This window comes from Rhinolophus sinicus, chromosome 4, assembly GCF_057876585.1.
Source record: "Rhinolophus sinicus isolate RSI-liver-muscle chromosome 4, RSI-T2T, whole genome shotgun sequence".
NCBI classification, from domain to species: Eukaryota; Metazoa; Chordata; class Mammalia; order Chiroptera; family Rhinolophidae; genus Rhinolophus; species Rhinolophus sinicus.
In genome coordinates this window covers 10,572,960-10,594,872 of record NC_142504.1, presented here as the reverse complement: position 1 = coordinate 10,594,872, position 21,913 = coordinate 10,572,960, and the positions used below count along the sequence as shown (strand labels likewise).

At 37.8% G+C, this 21,913-nt stretch overlaps 1 protein-coding gene across 4 annotated transcripts in view; it reads right to left on the bottom strand.

Annotated features, from left to right (window-relative positions):
• Positions 1–1,641: 1,641 nt before the first annotated feature.
• Positions 1,642–21,913, bottom strand: part of KBTBD2 (kelch repeat and BTB domain containing 2) — a 21,602-nt gene continuing 1,330 nt past the window's right edge. For 3 of the 4 annotated variants that reach the window (XM_019757311.3, XM_074340975.2, XM_074340974.2), the window contains exons 2-4: positions 11,878–12,394; positions 6,143–6,308; positions 1,642–4,341 (exon numbers count right to left, since the gene is read on the bottom strand). In XM_019757311.3, the coding sequence (XP_019612870.1) occupies positions 2,806–4,341; positions 6,143–6,308; positions 11,878–12,047 (1,872 nt within the window). In that variant the 5' untranslated portion in view covers positions 12,048–12,394 and the 3' untranslated portion in view covers positions 1,642–2,805. The remainder of the gene's footprint in view (positions 4,342–6,142; positions 6,309–11,877; positions 12,395–21,913) is intronic. The other variant, XM_074340976.2, reaches the window with a different exon arrangement.

Below are 21,913 nucleotides of genomic sequence, written 5' to 3'. Positions count from 1 at the left end.
GAAAAGAAGGCCCACAAAGCTATCTGCATAATTATGTAAGCCTTTAAGAAGGAGGCAAGAAGTGTCACAGCCCTGGGGTGCAGGGGAGAAGCAAAGGTGAGAAAAGCAGTTCTCAGGCCTCAGAGGACTCTGTTACGGAGCAGACACGGGGCTCCCACGCCTTCCCCGTGCTCCTAACCAACCTCCATGTTTTCCCCGTGCTCACCCAGCAAACCAGGCCTCACACAAGGTTCTATTATCAAACCCCTCCAATAGAAATTACTTTCACATAGTCACGTGAGGAGCATCACACGTGAAGGAACTCATTTGAAATGAAACTGAAGCTGACTTATCACAAACACGTCAAGACCATTCATACTCATCTAAGATTTAGGTTTTGCCAGTTATAAAACCATAAGGCAAAGGATATTGCCAAGGATGACGGAAGTATTAAGGTAACAGATCTAAGATGGATGGAGAGGTAAGTGAAGAAAAAAGGGGACTAATGAAACTTCCAACGAGAGTGAAGAATCTGGTATATTGGGTTTGAGTATTTCAAACTCCCCAAGGCCCCTTGTATTCATATATACCCGCTTTCCTTCAACATTTGTAACCAACTGTGCTACACTGTAGGGAGATGTAACCCTATAGAACAAAGTCCCGACTCTCAAAACCATCAATCACTTTGTAGAAAAACATTAAGACCCATAAAGATACTCAACAGAATGAACTGGTCCAATTACCGATGAAAGGATGAAGGATGTGACAAGGGGAGAAGGGCCTTTTCAGCACAGGATAAGAGGTGGTTATCAGGGAAGCATTCATTTAAAAACCACCTTACACAGCTCTTGGGTAACACAAGACACAGCCACAGGCAGCGTGGGGATGAAAAGACCATTCTGGGTAGAGCGAACAGCATAAGCAAAGGCAGGAAAGTATAGCAAAAGCCTGATTAACGTTTTGTGGGAACACGATGTTAAGGCTGTAAAGGTTCTAAAGCCAAATTAGGAGCCTTAAATGTGCTCAAGAATCTGGACTTCATTCCATAGGCAGCGGGAGGCAGCTGCAGTCTGTACACACGAAGAACAGGATGTTCTAGGAGGAATGGTGACCCAGAATGAAGGCTGATGACACAGGCACACCTCGTTATTGTGCTTCCCTTTGCTGCCTTCACAGGTGGTGCCTTTCTCACACACTGAAGGTGAGACGCTCCACCAGCCACAGCTCCGCTTTATTGCGGTGTCTGGGACCAGACCTGCAGTGTCTCCGAGGTCTGCCTGGACAGAAGGCCTAAGCAACGGTTCTCAGTGGGCTGCACAAGCGGATTGCCTGCAGTGCTGAGATACCGTGGCCGGACCCACCAGACTGGGGGGGCATCATGTGTGGGACGCGGCTCACGCATCATCCTGAGCTTTTGAAAGTAGCCCAGGTGATTCTAATATGCGACTAGGGTTGAAAGGCATTGTTTCTGATCTACAGTTTATGTTGCTACAGTAAGGCTCACATCACAAAAAAGGAAAGCCCCCGCCCACACACACACAAGATGTGTATATATCTCTCAAACAGAATTCTAATACCATGTGTAACAAGCTAAACTGACCCAGTAAACTTAAAACTAAAAGCGCACCATTACACCGTTCCATCACAAAAGAAAAACAAATATTGAATATATACAATTTATTTATTTAATAAATTAATGTCATTCAAAATACAGTGCCAGAACATTATGCAGTTGAACATGCTAGTAACGCTTGTCACGAAGCACCTGTGCCCGTGTTAGGTTGGCGGCGCCCGCTCCTGCTAGTGGTTCCTGGGATTAATGCCAGAGCAGCGCAGTTGTCTGCTCTCCTGCACGGCGGGTGCAGGAATTCCTGAACAGTTCACCTTCCTAATCCTACCCCCACACACAACAGCTTAAAAAAAACACACCCTGACAGCTAACGGTATCTACACACAATCACTCTACAGTAATGCTTGTTATTAAATTAAGATGTAATGACCTGGTTAACCCACTCTAAATCTTTAAGGTGGAGGAATACAACAGCAGCAGGTAATTATATGCATGAGCCCATGTTAATGTAATACAGGAAGTGGAGGCATTTACTGATTAAAGCTCCACACAGACCCGCACAGTGAGGGACTAGCAACTCTCATTGCAAGCCCAGCAACTTCAGTCCACGCCTGGGAAGTGACCAGCTGATTGGAAGACCTGTATGCTCGAGTATAAGTTAGTGAAAAGAATACATGCACCTAACAGTATAGTTAGACCGGTCCTGCAGTCATAGCTTTCCCTGTGCAATACTGTAAGATGGAAGATCTTCCTCAACTGAAGTACAGGATTTAGACAACATTTCTGTACCAACACGGACGTTAGTGTTAAATGCAGCTGAATTAATTACACTGAAAAACTGTATTCCAGGACTTCAGAACAGAAGCACGGGAATGAAATACATAGACTAAAATAACCTCAGCACGATTTGCGATATACCACACTAGGAACAGGAAACTACTTTAATAAGTGAACTTTTGGAACTGTACATACACAGGGCTAACAATGTTAGGTAATCCAGATTCTATGCTCTCATGATACACATAAAAGTTTCTCAATTATTGGATAATCTATTTCATATTATGGAAGCATATCTTTCTGTAAGACTCACTGATATATATTATACTGATGCAAATATTAACTAGGGCATAAAAATAAAATTTATCAAAGATAGATTTTTATGTACTCATATTTAGTCCTTTCATAGCCTCTCTTGTTTAGCAAAGAAAATGACAAAGCACATAAGCCAGGCGTGCACTCCCTGGATTCCCTCCCAGCTATACAGGTGGCAGCGCGACCATTTCTCCATCCAGTTCAAACTCCTCTGTTCCATCCGGTGAGAAGAGATAAGCTGGCGGTTTCCATGGAGATTCTTCAAGGCAGGACGGATAAAGTTTCCCCACAGTGCATCGAAAATCTCTCCCTAAGTCCCACAGCACACGTTCAGATATATGCTGCCGCAGAGACCACCGGTCAAGTTCCAGGTCGTATTGGTAGGTGACATATTTAGCTCTCTCATTTAAGTGGGTTTCTCGCATAAACACACACAGAGAATTTGAGATCACAACAGCTCTAACACAGGGGTCAGAGTACCTCTTGGCAGGGATGTTGGCTGCCATTTTCCACTCATTTTTATTCACATCATAAATTTCCACAGTTACTGAAGACCCATCCACAGTGCCGGAGGGGAGTCTTATGCCAGAATTGGTAGCAATGTGCAACCCTCCGATATAGAAAATTTTATCACCAAAAGCTGCAGCTGAAGCGAAGGACCTGCTAGTCTGCCTCATAGCCATTTCTACCCAGGAATCAGACCTTGGGAAGTAACAGTACATGAGGTTCAGTGTCATCACATAAATGCAGTCGTGAACCACGACCGCTGCGCTCCACTGCCAGGCGCACGGCAGAGGGCTCACCATGGTCCACTCGTCCTTCTCCGTGTCATACCTTTCCACGGTCCTGCGGTTAAGTTCTCCACCCACACTGTCTCCTCCGATTGCATAGATATAGCCTTCACAGCACACCAGAGATGGCTTTATGCGCACAAAAAGCATCGGGGTCTTTGCAAACCAGGTATTTTGCTGTGCATCAAACCAATAAAAGCAATTCACAGTTCTGAAGGCAGTCTGAAGTTTGCTTGTTTTACTGTGGTTTGTTTTTGTGTTTTTCAAAGGAATTTGACCACCTGCTATATAAATGTCATTATCAGGAGTTACAACGGTCCCAACTTTATGCAAATCAGCTGGTGGGCTGCATAGCTTGTAAACTTTTTCGGCTTGGGGACTGTAACAGACAGAAGAGTAAAGACTACAAGGATTTTCTGAAGATGCTTCAATGAAAATCATCATCTCCTCTTTAGTCATTCCAAGTCTTGGTTTGAAAAACTTGGGCATGGACTTATACAGACCTTGAACCACTACAGACTTATCATTGGGTGGCAGACCTTGAAACCAAGCTCTCTGTGTTACTTCTGAAAGTGCATCAATTCTGATTTGGCTAAGAACTGAAGACAAATACTGGGATCGTGATTCTGTGTTGTACTCTAGCCACAGCATAGCAGCTTCACGAACCGTCTCCTCCTTTTCTACATTTAAATTGTCACTACTGAGAATGTCTATCAGTAGGTCATGTGACAGCTGCATGAAAGCTTCCTGGTGATACACAGCAGTGAACTTGTGCTCCACCATTCTTTTAGCACTTTGTTTTAATTCCTCACAACTGAACAGATCAGCAAAACTCAACAATCGCACACAATTCTCTGCATTTATTTTTTTAATTAAATATTCTCGACAATGTTGTAACACATCTTCTACCTAAAAATGAAAAAAACAAAAAAAAAACAAAGATGATCAAGGTAGGACAAATTTTATTTTTGTGTTAAGACACAGATATGTTAATCAGATCCCTATACTATAGTTTTTATTTTTAGATACGGATATTTGGGCTAAGAGATCACATCTTTCGTTATAATAAAATTAGAAGACTACGCATAGCTTTGCATTTCTTCTTCCTGTCCAGTGGCCTACTTAACTGCCCTATTTAGGAGTCAGCACTATAACATTAAACAGGCTCTTAAGAAACTAAACAGTCTTAAGACAAAGGGAAGGAAATTCACGTATAAGTTATACACTTTTCTAGGCTTTAAAAAATATATAACTGAGAACCAAATGAAAACAACGGAAATAAATCATAGCACAGGAAATGATAATTGCTGGTAGCTGGAATCTGGTTTTCTCAAAATGGACACCATAGACAAATAAAATCAGAAAATCGTGCACAATGACTAAGAATAGTTATTATTTGCCTTTCTTATTTTGAGAGCTAAGATAACCAAAGGCACAACAAATGTATTTCTGTGTAGTTATAAATCACCTGCATCTAGATGACCCCCCTTAGCCACCCTACGTTTTCTACATTTGTTTTAAGAAGGAAAAGTAGACCTCCGTTGAACAAGTGCTACCTACTATGCTTATTCAACATCATAGCACTTAACTAAAAGCAATTTACAGTGAGAGGTTGGGTTGCTTGGGTTCAAAGCTTGGACTGGCCAGTCAGTACTCGTACAATATTAGAAAAGTAGCTCTACTTCTCTAAGCCTCAGTTTTCTCTTGTATAAAATGGGGGAAACCTTACAAATAATTATTGTAAGGATTATACGAGAACCCAAATAAAGCGCAGTATGGTCGCTGGCATATAAAACCATTATTATTTGACGTGGTTAATAGTGCAAATCATTAAATGCCCCATATCCCAGGCTTGCCAGGGCCACTTAGTCCAGCAAGCAGTCCTACTTTGCATTTGGCCAACCATATGCATAAGGGTTGCTGTAATATGGTTGGAAAAAAACTGTACGAACAGTTGTCACTACTTACAGTAACAAAGTGCTTTGGAATCCAAATTTCTTAAAAATTTTTTTTTTTTTTTTAGCAGTTCTATAAAACACCTGCTTTTAGTTCCTGGCTTTAAAACAGTTAATGAACTTACATGCTATGGAAAGACAGCACTTACAGTTGGCATTTCCCTGTTTCAAGCTTGGATTTAGGATGTGACTGACTCTAATTCTAAAGCATCTGGAAGCTACCTACTATGGGCTTAGTTTTCCCAGAGTTTATAGGTATAGTAGGTACCTACTATAGGCACAGTATTTTAGTTTAGTTTAAATTCTTCCCCTTAAGAGCTCAATGTGGTCACATGGCTGTTCCACATAAGTTTGATCATTTCCATAACGATACTGAAATTTTCTGTGAAAAGTAATACCATCAAAAATTAGTACATCGAAACATTTAGCAAAAAACCCTGAAGCACTTACAATTTAATGAACACTGTTAAACATTGCTTTTACTTGAAATCTACATTCTCAGGTACCTGACACAGAATATGAAACCAGTATGAAATGTTTACTTCTCTTTTTAATTAAGTTCCCATCTAAAACTAAATCAGACGACTGGCTGATCAAATCCTATTCTCTTTCCCTTACCCATTTTAAAAAGAAAACTTTTACCTTCTAAAATCTGCAACAAGAAAATTACATATGTGCATCACTGATGAAATAATGTTTCTTGAAAAAAAATAACTCACAACTGACACACGTAACTGGGAGGAAAAACTGCTCACCTGCAGGAAACACGCTGTTTCATAGAGCTGCTCTACAGTGCTGTCATTTATTGCCAGGTTACCCGTGTACGCATACGTTATTATTATCTGTAAGGTGGCTGCATCCACATTCCTCAGATGCACGTGTGTCTGTTTGCTTTCACTGAGTCCACTCATGAACATGGCCCTAAAGCAGAGAAGGAAAAAGCAAAGCTTACAGGTTTAGTATAAAACAAATGTAGAGCTCGAAAGAAAAACATGGGATGTTTATTTTGGATATTTGCTGAGGGACAACTAACTTATGGGGAAAACATTTGAGAGACAACAGAAAAGTATAATCTAGTGCCAAAGACAGACCAAATTATTCCACTGCGCCATTCTGAGTGACAATATCAAAATTCCCTTACAGGCATACCTGGTTTTCTTGAGTTTCACCTTATTGCACTTTGCAGACACTGTGTTTTTGTTTTGTTTTGTTTTCTCCCACAAATTGAAGACTCTCCACCAGCAAAAAGATGACAACTCACTAAAGGCTCAGATGGTTAGCACTTTTTTGCAATGAAGTATTTTTAAATGAAGGTATGTAGACTATTTATAGACCTAATGCCACTGCACTTAATAGACTACAGTATAGTGTAAACGAAACTTTTATACGCACTGGGAAGCCAAAAAATCTGTGTGCCTTGCTTTATTACAGTATCCACTTTACTGCAGTAGTGTGGAATGGAACTCGCAGTATCTCCTAGGTATGCCCATATTCCTTATATTCATAAAATGGAATACTATTCAGCAATAAAAAGGAACTAAGTATTAATACGTATTACCACACAGATAAATCTCAAAAACATGCTCAGTGAAAGAAGCCAGATACACAAAAGCCATACATTGTATGATTCTATTTAAATGTATGAAATGTCCCAAAAAAGCAAATATATAGAGGGACAAAAGGGAAATTAGTAGTTGGACTGTAGTAAAAATGGTGAGTGACTATAAGTGGGCACAAGATGATAGAAATGTTTCAAGTTAGATTGTTGAGATGGTTGTTTATCTCTGTAAATATACTAAAATTCAATCAGTTATACACTTAAGATGGGTGGATTTTATGGTATGTAAATTGTATCTCAACGAAGCTGTTAAAAATTTCATTTACTCAATGATTTCCTAAAAACATGCAGAACTGTTTCCTAAGAATCTAGTGTATACAGGAAAACTATGCTGGAAAGGAATTAGCATTGCAGGAATACAAAGTAGAATGGCCATATGTAGGTGAGAGGTGAACAAACAATGCCCAGAACATTACTGTCGCACAGGAGACAAAAGCCTGTAGTGATCGAAAGTGGGCATCACCGCAGTCACTAGCGTGGGCCCTCAGGGACAAGATGACGAAGGCATTCAACTTGGATAACAGCGTGACTGAGGGCAGAACGTAAGAACCGTTTGTTCCAGGGGCATGGCTGAACACAGGGCTCATGCAAGAGAGTAGGCAGTGAACTGGGAAGATGAGTGGCAGTTAGATCACAGAGCAAGGATTCTCCAAATGAGACACAGGAGTCTAAGCTTTTTCTTATAGATACTGGTGCACACAAGGGTTCTGAGCATGGGGTCATGAGGTAATAAAAGGTACTCTAGGATGAATACTCTGTACTACCAAACCTCAAGGGCCAAAGACTAGAAACAGGAAAACTGGTTCTGAGGCTACTACTGCAATAATCTAGATGAAAAATAAGAAGAACCTGTCCTACGGCGGCAGAAATGGATACAAAAGCTTTGACAAAGAACCAATAAGAGCTGGTGATTTTCTCAAAATAGGGAATGGGGTACAATAGGAAGTAAACAGGGAAAGAATCAAAGCTACCTGTTTATTTTCAAGTAAGCGCCTGAAAAAATACTGTCAACCATTGAGAGAAAAATTGTTAGGGCCAAGGAAGTTAATTCTGGGAGAAAGAAGAGTTAAATTTTTGGATATACTTAATTTGAGGTAAGGGCAATTGAGTCAAATGGAAAAAATACAATAATCAGTTAAGTATTTAACATTACTGGAACTTTGGAGGACAGGCATTAATGCAGTTAACTATGAATTACCTATAAAGTGACATGTGTTAAAGACAATTAATTTATATGAGGGAAACTAAAAAACAAAAAGAAAAGCCCACCTAGTATCCCAAGGACCAACCTGAGGTAGAACTCAATTAGGAGAAAATAGGATGACAGAAGGTTGAGATATTCACCAGAGAAATGAGCAGTACGGACAGCAGCTAAGACTGCAGGCAATTAGGGAGTAGAGGACTGACAAAACCACATCCATCAGGGTGGGTGGTGACTTCCTCCGGAAGAATACAGGATGGGCATAAATAAACCCTAGAGTAATGGCGAGCAGGAACTGTTCCTGGAAAACATCCTAGACAGGACAAGAAACTCTCTAAAGACACCTATTGCTACTGGCTCCACCTGTTTGACATGGGAAAATGGGAGCTGGCCAAAAGAAGCCTGAACAAGAACTGTAAGAGCTCTGAGACAAAAATAGAAGATTTAGGGGTCACAAGAGGTTTTTACATCTCTTCCAGTAGAAGGTCGTAACTTTGGAAGAGGAAGTAGGGCAAGGGAACAGCTGATTATACAGATTACACCGAGACTGGTCATTCTCGACTATGGCTTATTGCACCGGGATGATGGACTTCTGTGAAGGACCTGTGCTTCCGGAAGACCAAAGACAGAAGCCCAGCCAAGCTGATCATGAACATTTTAAACACATTTTAAAGAGCGAGCAAATACTGAATTACATAATATTTTAACCGGCTGAAGTACCACTGTGGAAGAGATGCTGAGTAATTCTCTCATTGGGGGTCTAAAAAGAACTGTAAATGTTACCAAATAGAAACTACTACTTCAGAGGCTCTTTTGATTTCAGACGTTGTATTGATTCTTGGTGGGATGAACCGGTAACTCAAACTGCACAGGGAAGAATGTATCTAGTTCCAAAGGCAAAATTTCTAATAGTAAATTTCTGATGATAAAGACTGATAGAAATATTACTTACGTGTGAAGGTAATGAAATCTACAAACCTGAAAGCAAAATCCAATTGAAGAATACTTGGGAAAAGATCAAATTGTGGAAGTATATGACAATCTATCTACCCAGAGCAGAGCAAAGATGTATGTGGGAGAAAACAATCATGTTTATACTGTGGATTATGAAACTGGCCCAGACACAGGATTTTCAAGATGACTGGCTTTAATCCTAAACATGTACTGGACTATCCTTTCTACTTATTATTTCTACTCATTATTATCTGATTGGCTTTAAGGAGAATATATTCTCTCAGAAGACCAAGGATGCTAAAGAAGGGAACTAGCTGGCGATAAGGAAATAACAGTAGCTTTAGAAGGATTGTGTTGTCTTTAAGATTGTAACATTAATGAAAGATTTAAGTTTCTTGGTCTAAAGGAAAACCAATTCCAATCCAATCAGTTAAAGGTAAATAATAAAGGGCCGGCCAGGTGGCTCAGGTGGTTGGAGCGCTGTGCTCCTAATCGAACCGAGGTCGCTGGTTCGATTCCCCTGTGGGCCAGTGAGCTGAACCCTCTACAGCCAAGATTGTGAACAACAGCTCTCCCTGGAGCTGGGCTGCCGTGAGCAGCCGGAGGTCGGCATGAGCTGCCGCGGGCTGCCAGGAGCAGCCGGTGGCCGGCGTGAGTGGCCATGTGCTGCTATGAGCAGCTGGGGGCCAGCGTGAGTGGCCATGTGCTGCCGTGTGCTGCTATGAGCAGCCGGGGGCCAGCGTGAGTGGCCAGCAGCCAGCATGAGTGACCGGCAGCTGGGGGGCATGAAAGACTCATAACACCAGCATGGGCCAGGGAGCTGTGTCCTACACAACTAGACTGAGAAACAACGGCTTGAACCAGAGTTTGGGGGGCGGGGGAGTAAATAAATAAATAATAACCTCATGACTAGAGAATTTAAAGAATAGTGTTATCTATATAATCACAAATAAATGAGAAAGAAAAAAAGGGAAGACATCTAAATAACCCCATGTGTTACTTCATGACAGAGATGATGACAATACAGAAAATATTAGAATTTCTGCATAAGTTTAAAAGTTAGACTAGATGACTGCTAAGGTTACTACCACAAAGGTTCTACTCTGATTACAAATGCCATCTGAAAATCCACAACTAAGGCATAAAGCTCTTTCTAATAATGTGTAATCAACTTATAATCTATGGCCATCAGAAAGGGAAAGCTAATGGGCCCAGCTGTTCTAATATTCTACAACCTTGAATTTCTAACATCATCTACTAAACCAACAGATCTGGAAAAAATAACCATCACAATCATTTAGGAAGCTTTTAAATACACAAATTCTGAAACTGTAACCCAGACCCATTGACTCAAATTTCTAGGTTTGAAATCTAAGAATATCTATTTGTAAAATCACCCAATAGTATTCTGACAATCAAGCAGGTTTTGGAACCACTATTTGCAAATACACTAAGCTAAGATAAGAAAATCAGTGTCTGAAATTACATGAAAAAATCCACAACTTAACCTGAAGCAATTGCAGACATAGCAAGCAATTGGCATTTGGGCCTTAGCTTCTGTAATCATGAGAAGGGTTACACTGAGGAAGGTGAAGTTTCTACATCTTCAGTGTACATGAAAGTCAACTTTAACCTGTCCTGTCTACAGCTGCCACTAAAGAGCAGCAGAAATTAACATTCACTGCTGATCTCTACGTGACTGTTAATATTTGTAGTAGGAATATAGTGGTCCACATTTAATTCACCTGTATTCACCCTGTCCCTTTCAAATATTAAGTAAAAATTCAACATACGGGCAGAACACAAAGGAATTTCTATGCCTTAACTTCTATTCTTCTCATGAAACACATAATAAAGAGAAATCCACTTAAAAAAAGATTAAAAAATTGAAAAGGATCGTAAAAGTGGAAAGTTAAGCTTTACTTATTTGTAATTAGCAAACAATAACTAAATTAACTTCTAAAATTCTAAGTCATACAGAACACCAACGATGTTATTAATCACTAAATATTTTAATCTAGCAAAGAGTCTGGTAAGGCTAAAGGATATCACAAATGACAACAGTAACCAAGAATGAGAAAAATATACTTTTACAAAGGAAATAAAAGTCCTTAACATATGTGAATAGCACTAATTATCCTCTAGAAATTATTAGAGCCTACTGTACTTTTTAATATATTAACAATGACCAGTTTTTAAAATTCAATTATTTTGACATCTCAAGAATAAGTGAAAATTACCCCATTCATTTTTCTTTCTTTTAATGGAAAAATAACATCTGAATCTTCTCACCTCCCCATCATTAAAATCTTTCCTTAGTCAATTTCAACCAATTTTTTGTATTTAAACCTTTGTAACAACTGCTTTCACCTGTCCCTTACTTATGAACTGTTTTGGAAAGCACTACATCCTCTGAATAGAAAATTAGCAAAACATTAAGACATCTCTTTTTTTAATTTAAATAATGCTTAAAAGAATTCCTAACGGGGGCCAAATATATAGTGATGGAAAGAGACTAGACTTTGGCTGGTGAGCACACAGTGCATTACACAGGTGATGTATTACAGAATCCTACATTTGAAATTTATATAATGCATTGACCAAAGTCACCCAATAAATTTAATTAAAAAAACTGAAAAAAGAATTCCTATTAAAACATTAAAATAAACTAATATTCTGCATTTGAAATACAAACTAATCAAGATTAAAGTACTTACCTAAAATAAGAGCTACATGTTGCAAGAACCATCTTATGACAAGGGAATTCAGTGCCCTCAACAATTAACACTATGTCAGTAAACAACTGCTGTTCATAAAACAGTTTTAACTGCTCCAACAAGGACACAGCATATTCAGTATTGATCTGCCTCTCGTCTTGAGTGGACATGACTGTATTCCATTAATATCTCCCGGAGCAGGTTAGAAAAGTCAGTCTTACTGATGGAAGGTCAAGTGAATGCTTCAGAAATAAAGAAAGGAGAAACTCTGCTTGCTGTTACCTGCAGCATTCAGAACCAAGACTGACACATTCACTAATGGATTGTAGTATCTTGTTATAGACTTAAAATCACTCCTAGGTCATCGTGTGTTAATTAGGTTCTTCAGAGTTTCTCAACACAGTCTGCAGACATCTTGCTCCAATCTGCAGTTGTTGTGCAGCTCACGAGTAAAAAAGAATAACACGCGAGGTAGATTTCGTGGCAACATCCTATGTCCCGTGGATCTTCTGGGTAACTAAAAAGAAAAAAAGTTCAGTTAGAGTATGTAGGCCAGTATAATTCAGAGTACAATTTTTAAAATGGCAGACTTAAATATAAATTATATTTATTTTGAAGTTCAACTTTAGCTATTATTACCATAAAAATGAAACATGAGAAAAAGGACATTTTTTTAAAGTTTATTACATTTAAAATGAAAAGAAAGACTGAAGGAAATTAACATTTGTAGTTTTAACTTTTTGCCTTTTATACAAAATATAAACATTCTAGAAAATAAGGAGCACATAACAGGCATACATTTTTAAAGTTCTTTAAAAACAAAGAATTTAAATTACCACAAAGCCAGATCTATTTATTTGTTTAGTGGCAATACATGACCATAATTTAAGAGGAAACAACCTTTTTTCTTGCAGAGATTCTCATTTTGGGGATATATTTTAAATGCATTCACAAAAGCTTTATATATAATTTAATTATTAAACTATATGATAAATAGACTCAATTTATTTCCAAAGTATAAACTACCATGTTTCCCCGAAAATAAGAACTAGCCCGACCATCATCTAATACGTCTTTTGGAGCAAAAATTAATATAAGACCCGGTCTTATTCTACTATAATATAAGACCAGGTATATAATATAATAATAATATAATATAATATATAAATTTTTGCTCCAAAAGACGCATTAGAGCTGATGGTCCCACTAGGTCTTATTTTCAGGAAAACATGGTATATATTTTTAAATCTGCAGTTCAATTCTATAAGGGAAGTATATGTAATATATATCTTCATACAGTGTTACCTTCCTAGAAATCTTTGTAAGAGCAAACAATTTTACTGGAAAAAAACACTACAAAACGTGGTAAAATAGACACATGTTCCTATACAGAGGACTCCATATTATATTATACAAATATAAAAGTTCTCCAAATTAGTATGTAAATTTAATACAAATCCAATCTAAACCCTATGAGCAGAGGATTCATCTGGAAGAATACACAAAAGTTGCCGAGATATTTGGGGAGGGAAGGCAAGTTTTTTCTCATGACGTCGAATATTAAAATGTATTACAAATCTACAATAAACTAAAGTAAACATAAGAAATTAGATATGATAAAGATAAACATGGCATTTCAAATTAGGAAGACTGACTTATTTCAACAACTAATGTTGGAACAACTGGCTAACCATTTGACGAAACTAAAACCAAGGTTTAGTCACACTGCATACCATTCATCAAAAAAAAACTCCAGCTGAATTAAAGTTTAACTTTAAAAATCAGTACTTACAAGATATGGCAAAATTACAAACCAGGAAAAACAGAAGGACAACCCACAACAGAATGCTATTACCGTGTTTCCCCGAAAATAAGACCTAGCCAGACAATCAGCAATAGTGCATCTTTTGGAGCAAAAATTAATGTAAGATGTGGTATTATATCATATTAATTATAGTATACCCAGTCTTATAGTAAAATAAGACTGGGGTCATATATTAATTTTTGCTCCAAAAGATGCATTAGAGCTGATTGTCTGGCTAGGTCTTATTTTCAGGGAAACACAGTAAGAGTTCAAAACCACCGCCTCTTTTCTAATTAGGTATCTCTTAGTTCCCATAATCAGAAAGTCAAGTGCTATTGCCATGAAATCTATGAGTATCACTGGAACCACTAATACTTTTTCTCACAAAATACCACCTATATGTCAGAGATCACATTGCACTTCCTGCCTAATTATACTATTGCAGGAACTGCTAACTTGATATAAATTGTCAATTTCCAGCCAAGTAACTATGGAACTAAAACAGGTGCAAAGGCAGAGTGAGACCTTGGGTCATTTAAGGTAATGACTTTGTTCTTCCAGATCTGCAAGTTACACTATAAATCTAAGTTCTACTGCCCCTAAGGCTAATACTGCCTAAAATCACTAGCTATTTTCACATATTAATAATGCAGCAAGGTCTGGTGTTAGTGAGGGTGTGGGAATATGAGCATTCTCATACAGGAGTGTAAGGTGACACATTACTACAAGGCCTTATTCAAAACTCTTGGAGCGAGATATGTTCTGGAATTTCGAATTTTTCAGATTGTATAGAGATAGCGTGGTGCATAAATCATGTATTACAAGACTCTCTCAAAGAGTCTGGGGCAGCACGCCATAACCGAACATATTACTATCTTTACTGTAGACAATATGAACAGTGTGAAAAATCATATTATATAGAGCCTCATGTTACTTGAGGTCAGGCTTTGCAAGCAAAGTTTTATTAAAAATTCGATTTTAAGAGCTTTTGAATTTCAGAACTGCAAGTGAAGTATTGTCTAGAGAAGGTAGAATATGTGGCATTGTAAGTACTTAACAACTCGGTCTATCAATTCTTCCTCTGAGAAATTTATCTACAGAAATGCATGTATTAATAAACTGAAAAGCCTAAACCCAGCTGCAAGGACCAAAATCATCCCCATCCATATTTAAACCATGTGACAGGAACTGGCAGCCAGGGCCAGGATAGATTTGGATCACACTCCTAGATCCCAGAATTCCTTGCAGGCTAGCTGTACGGGCTCACTCTGGTAATTTCTTTAACCTCATATTATGACCTGATATTTGGCAGTGACTTTTTTGAGACCCATGTAGTTTGTTATGTCTGGGCTATACTTGGTTTGATTTTTTAAATCATATGCATGAAACTGTATTAAAACAACTGAAGACATCTTTTAAAAGTACAGTGGGCCAACCTGATGTAATGCTCATTATCACTGATTTATACACCCTATTTCCCACCCTCTTCCTCTGTAATTAAGGGTACATTTTCTACCTGATAAGGTAATTTTTATTTAGCATATCTTAATATTAAAATAGGCAGAAAAAGTAAGCCATACAGATATCATACTAAGTAAATAAACTTAATAACTTAAACAGATCTGCATCTAGTACAATTCAAAATAAAGTATCACTTCTCTGGGAACATGGACTTCAAAATGCATTAATTAAAAATGTGAAAAGTTGCTAAGTTTAAGATGATCAACCAATAACCTTAAAATGCATGTAACATAAACAGTTTTATAACAAGATTACTTCTCTCCTAAAAACAAAACTTGAAATCAATATCCTAAATACTCTGAAACATTTCCGTTTGTACTATATTAATTACCGATGATGTGACACATTTTATAACTGTCCTTTGAATATATTGTCATATATATCATTCTGTATTATATCTAAAATTCACTTCAAAATAAGTGATACATCCTATTATCTGTAAAAGTTAGCATCCTCGGACAGTAATTCTAGGTATCAAGGCAATTGTTTACTTAATTTTTTATTCTAAATTAATGGCTACTTAAATCGAACTCAACAAATGTTTACTGAGTATTTACTAAGTGTTGGTCATTGTTCTAAGTACTCAGCGTGCGAGTTGCCAACCACTAGAGCTCTAAAACACCAGGTGCATTTACTCTCAGTATACACTACAGCCAATACCATGACTATCATTTAAAAAAACAGTGTGTTTTAAACCCAAATAAGATCAACTCAATAGCCAAAAGAGGCAGGCAAATGAGGGAACTTAGGTATAAGAAACATTTTTCTTGAAATCTAGTTGTCTTGATCTTTCATTTCCAAACTTTTGATAGCTACAAGAAATTTTACTTTACCATAAAAAAAAAATACAAAAAAAACTATAGTATAAGGAAAATGATCAAAGGAGGTAGTTGGCACTTACTCCCACTGCTAACAGTGTTTTGCACTGCAGAGGAAGGAAAAATTTAGTGAAGACCTATTTAAACCTCCTGACTTTATTAACATATACACTGATTAATTTAGAAAACCACAAACTTTCAAAAGGTGTACTACTGTTTTTCATCATAAAGTATTTTAGACTTTGTAAGCCATAAGGTCCCTGTCCCAAATTCTTAACACTGTGGTAGGCTGCAAGCAGCAAGACAGTATGTAAATGAATGGACCCGATTGTTTCAATAGAACTTTATTTACAGTAACAGGCTGCAGGCCACATATACAAATCTCTGCTTCAGACTGTTTCTTGATCAAATATTAAGAGTCAGTGACTAATATGCATAACTCAAGTTGTTTTTCTTGGAAGAATGTTTCTCCCTTCAGATCACAAAAACAAGGAAAAAGTAGAAATCTTGAAATGCTTGAAAGTTGAATTGAACATAATTCTTAATCTAACCTGTTTATATTCCCCTTTTCTTTTCAACTGAAATATTTTAACATCTCCTAACAACTGCTTTTCCCACCTACTGTAGGTTCAATGGACTTGTGAAATATTTTTTCTTTTACCTAGTGTGAGTACCCTTTACGAAAGGTTAAGGAAAAAAGGGACATTCCTCTCCAAGATAATCTGTTGGGAAAATACCACAATAAAAAAAAACTATTATAGTCAATAACTTACTTTTTATTTTATCAACTGCAACATCTACACACATTTGATAAACAAGATGTACACAAGACAATGCTTGTATAAAGAAATTTAGTGGATACATGGATTCATTAGATGAACCAAAGGACAGAGATGGGAAATCAATGTGACATGCCACAATTCCTGACACCAGGCAAGATTAACAGGAAAGAGTAACAGGAAAATCCTATATTGTAAAGCAGGTCACAAGAACATATTCCAGAGTGAAAAATGCCAACAAGAATAAGAATTAAATGGGAGCCACATAAACACAATGTTATGAAATTCAGAATCTAATATGAGTGTACTGTGACATAAAAACTATGGGTATTCTCGTTCCTTTTTCTAAGTTCTGGACTCAATTCAATGTTTTTGATTGATTTGCTTTAATGGCACAGAAAAATAGCAATGAATAAGGTTAGAACGCTATACACAGGATAAGATCCTTCCTACTCTCTACCCACTGACTTTATGCAAATAATTAGGAGACAAAGACCAACTTATCTAAATCTAAGGGCTTCGTATAAATACAGGAAATTTATAAATTGAGATTGAGAGAAAAAAGAAAACACAAAAATTTAGGTTCTAATACACTGTCCAGAATACCCACACCTCTAAGGTTCTACTGAGTGAATTCCACCACATACAAGTTTCAAAACAAACATTCTGTTATTAAATGATCATTAGGATTCAATTAGTCAGCAATCCGTTGTAATATATACAACTCTACTTAAAAATCTGAAAGACTTCTTATGGAAAATTATTCCGGGGGTGGGGGGGGGAGGTGAGGGTAAGGGGGATCGAATATATGGTGATGGAAGAACTGACTCTGGGTGATGAACACACAATGGGATTTATAGATGATGTAATACAGAATTGTACACCTGAAATCTATGTAATTTTACTAACAATTGTCACCCCAATAAATTTAATTAAAAAAAAAAAAAAAAAAAAAAAAAGAAAATTATTCCAACAGGTTTTCCTCCCTTAAATAATCCATATGTCTATAAAGTAAATCTTCATAGAGCTAACCTCATTTTTCATTTTCACCTTAAAATCAGAAATGGAAAAAACCCAACTTTCAAATTACTTGCACGTCAGACATGTGAGTTGATTGCCTGAAATACTTCACTTTCCTATAAAGGAACAGCATTAAAAAGGCATTTAAGTCCTCAGCTACAAAAGCCAAAATACACTCAAAAGTGTATATGCAAAGAAAATTTACAAAGTAAATTATTACTGTAACATTCATAATAAAAAAGGGAACAGTAGTGATAAACTTTATATTCATTTTGTAGCTTCTATATATTGGTATTAAGGGAATAGGAACCAAAATTAATTAAATGAAATGGCGAAATAAAAAAAAAAAAAAATCCCAAATACTTTGAAAGGTTTCACAGGTTGATGGCAGTGGTTTTTATTAGGGGGAAAGAAGGTTCTACTTTCACTTCGAAACCTAGTTTTCATTTCCACAGCTGTGTCATTTGCAGTTCCCTTCCACTGACAGCAACAGAAACACAACTAGAAGCAAAGCAATTTTTCTAATGTTAACTAAGACAGAAGATCAAGGAATAAAGGATTAAATAACTACTCAATGTGAAAATGAGACTGATCAGCAATTAACTGAGCTGTGTCTGTGAAATGAAGGAAGGATAACTGCAGACATGACACCGCAGGGATAAGACACTGATAGAGGAAGGGCCGTGTGGATCATCGTCTGTATGAAGCGCTTCCAAGTTGTATGTTACTTAACCGAGGAGGCCTTGCTGCGTCTTCCAACGCTATGCATGTCAATACAGAAGACTGAAAACTTTTCCTGGAAAGGATCCAAGGCTTTCTGAATGTCCAGTATTGCCAAAAAATTAAGACCATGAACTGTGGAGCCAAATTACTTGGCTTGAAAGCCCAATTCTGCAACTTACTAGTTTTGTGACCTTTTATGAGTTACATATTTTGTTCTGTATTATGTTCAGCTGTAAAACGGGAGATAAAAAGTAGAACTCTTCTCAATGGATTACGATTAAACTAGTTTTATGAAGAGCTTGGAACAGTGCCTAACACACAGTTCTACTACATAAATATTTGCGATTGTTTTTATTAATGCACTCATCGGTCAAGCTTTTCGTAGCACTTTCTCAACTCCTGAATCTCCACACCTCTACCAGGTCTGGGGGTCCCAATCACAAGGTCTCACCACTTGAACACATGTCTCTTTTCTCCCTGGGTGAACGGTATTTCAGATGAACAGAAATTCATTCCAAGATTTTAGGGAGTATTTTGATGGTACAAATCACGAAATTAGTTCAACAAAGACTAATCTTGAGAAGGGTGATGCTAGTGCAGAAAAACTAACTGAAGCCAGGAAGGCACGAGTCATAAAACAAGCCTTTCTTCATTCATTTCAATGAGAAGATAGGTTTCTCCTCAAGGAGAACAAAATACTGGTACCAGAAATAGGTTGCTTTCAAGTTATTAAAACAACCCTGACAGTCGAGCACATTCAGGGAGACTTGGTCTTTTAGATCGTCAACCACTACACAAAACAGAATTTTCTGGGACTGTGACAAACATCAATTAAAAAACAAATACTTTGCCTTTTGAAAAATTGATCCAGTTTGATCAATTTGAGTACAGTGTCCCCTACTCATCAAATTCAGAGCTTAGGTCTATTCCTGTGTCCCCCCTTTCCAACCACAGTGACTAGACTACATGGCTCCATCGAGTTGATTATGCTCAGTACCGTAAGTAAATTCAGGTCACAAGTATAAGCTTCTGTACTATGTTATGATTAATAAGTCATCTCACTTTTTAAAAATTAAATAAGAACTTAAAGGAGATGCCATCTGTGACAGAACAATTATGAGTGTAGTATGTCCTTTTATTTTGGATATCATTTTTTTCCTTTTTGGCTCTGCAGTGATTAATGAATGAAAGCTGAAGAAATATAGGCTAAAGTGAAATTGACCCTAACTTTTTCACTGAGACTTCATTTCCCACCAAGTCAATCATTTTTCCAATCACAACAGCGGATGAAAATATTTCCCAGATATTCAAACATACTCATGAGGTCATTAAGGGCATAGGCAATTAACAACAATTATGACTACTGATGTTAATCAGCTTCTTAAAAAAAATAAAAGGTAAACAGTAATACTTAGAATCCTCTGCCTACTGTGGAAGCTACTACATGACACCACTTGTCAGAGGTATGGGAGTGGAGCAGAGAAAGGGAAAAATTTTTAAAAGCATCAGCATCTCTCATTAAATGATTGTTATTTTCTCCAAATCTCATACAAAAGTCCCCCCACGGAGGAATCTAAGTACTGCAAATTCCTGGCAAGGGAACCAGGAGTGACCTTCATATACTTAAAAAGTTACTTGAAATCAACCTGTCATTTCTACTACTCTGAGTTACTTAAGTATTAGTTGCTCTATTCAAACTCCACAAAACTGAAAATGTAAGATTGAGATATACCAAAGGACTCCGATATTCTCATTCATATACTTTATGACAACAGAATCAATCCTTTTTCCTGGTCTTAGGAATATGGGCAAGAAAAACTACGCTTTTACCAATGTGTGAAATCTCTGGGAAAACCAAGGTATCTTTTGGCTTGTAAGTTGCATTCAAGTTTCCACGAATTTACCATCCACCTTAAACACATTCAGTGTTTGGATCTTATGAAATATCTCATTGTTTCCATTAACCAGGATAAAGAACATCTATGGGGTGAAGACTCAAATACTATGATACTTCTATTCCCACCCATCTCCTTACAGGCTCTGTGAATAAAGTTAACATTTTATGGTAATGCTTCTTATGAGAGCAAAAAACGGAAGAGTTATAGCTCTTAAAACTCTTCCTACAGCCTGTGAGTAGAGAAAATAGCACTATGTGGGACTATAAAGCATGCGCAATAGAACTGCCATAGTCCTGTAGTTTAGAGACAGTCACCCTCTTAAGGATTTCAGAGCCTAGTCTAAAAGGCCTTCAATAAACACTAGACTAACAAAAGATCAAAGTGAAGACGTAAGCTTAACAGCAGCGGGCAGATGGAAAGAACAGCAAACTTCCACATCATCAAGACTGGGAAACAACGGACTGGTTTTACCTTCCGATTTACTTTAGGTCGGAGAAAAGTCTTGAGAAAACGTCAGGGAAAAAGTCCTTACCAAAGACTAACTCAAATAAGTCACTCAAAATTGCATGCGATTTGAAGTCCACACTACTCAAATTCAGGCAAAAATTCCCAACTCAGAAGAAGGAAAAAAAAAAAAAAAAAAACCCACCCTGTTCATTAGTTCCCTCAAAGGAAAATACCGTTTTGGTCAGACCACACTGCTCACAGGGTTTTGTTTCTGAGTGCCTGAATGCTCAGTGAGCCAGACATACAGATTCATACATAAACAACACGTGACCAGCCCTGTGCCCTACGTTTTCATTTCACAAGGATAACTGTTACAGAAGATATTTCACACAAACATACCCTTTTAAAGTTAGTTTCACATTTTGGGTTCTTTTTCTATTTTCCCTTGAAGGGGCCATCGCGGTAGCGGACAATTCTAGAGCTTTATAGCCCGTGGAGTGTATGTTCTTCTCCCCTTGAACGAGCTATCAAAAGTTACCTTAAGATTGCTAAACCAGAAAAAAAAAAAAAGGCATGAACTCAAAGTAACTGCTCCACATCAAACTAAGGGATAGTTTTCTACTCCACGGTTTCTCAATTCATACGGAGAGAGAAGAGGGAGGTGGTCGAGTTCAAATAAGTTAACGATTTCACAGTCTAAAGTAAACACGTACACAATTTTCCGTTTCAAAGGGCAGCTTCTGCTTTCTTTTTAAAATCATCAGTAGATCACAATGGGACCTCTGTTAATCCGGACATCTCCTGGTTACTTCAGATGTACCGGGAAAGAAAAAAAAATGCAAGGAAGGGCTAGCCCTCCTTCGGCCCCCATCTCGTGAACACGTCGCGAGTCGCTAAGGGAAACGGCTTTATTTTGGCAAGGGCGGGCGCCAGCCCGGGCCAGGGCGCCGCCCGGGAGACCCGCGGCGAGGAGGCGCCCGGGGACCGGGGCCGGAAACGCCCCCGCAAGCGGCGCGCCCGCCGCCC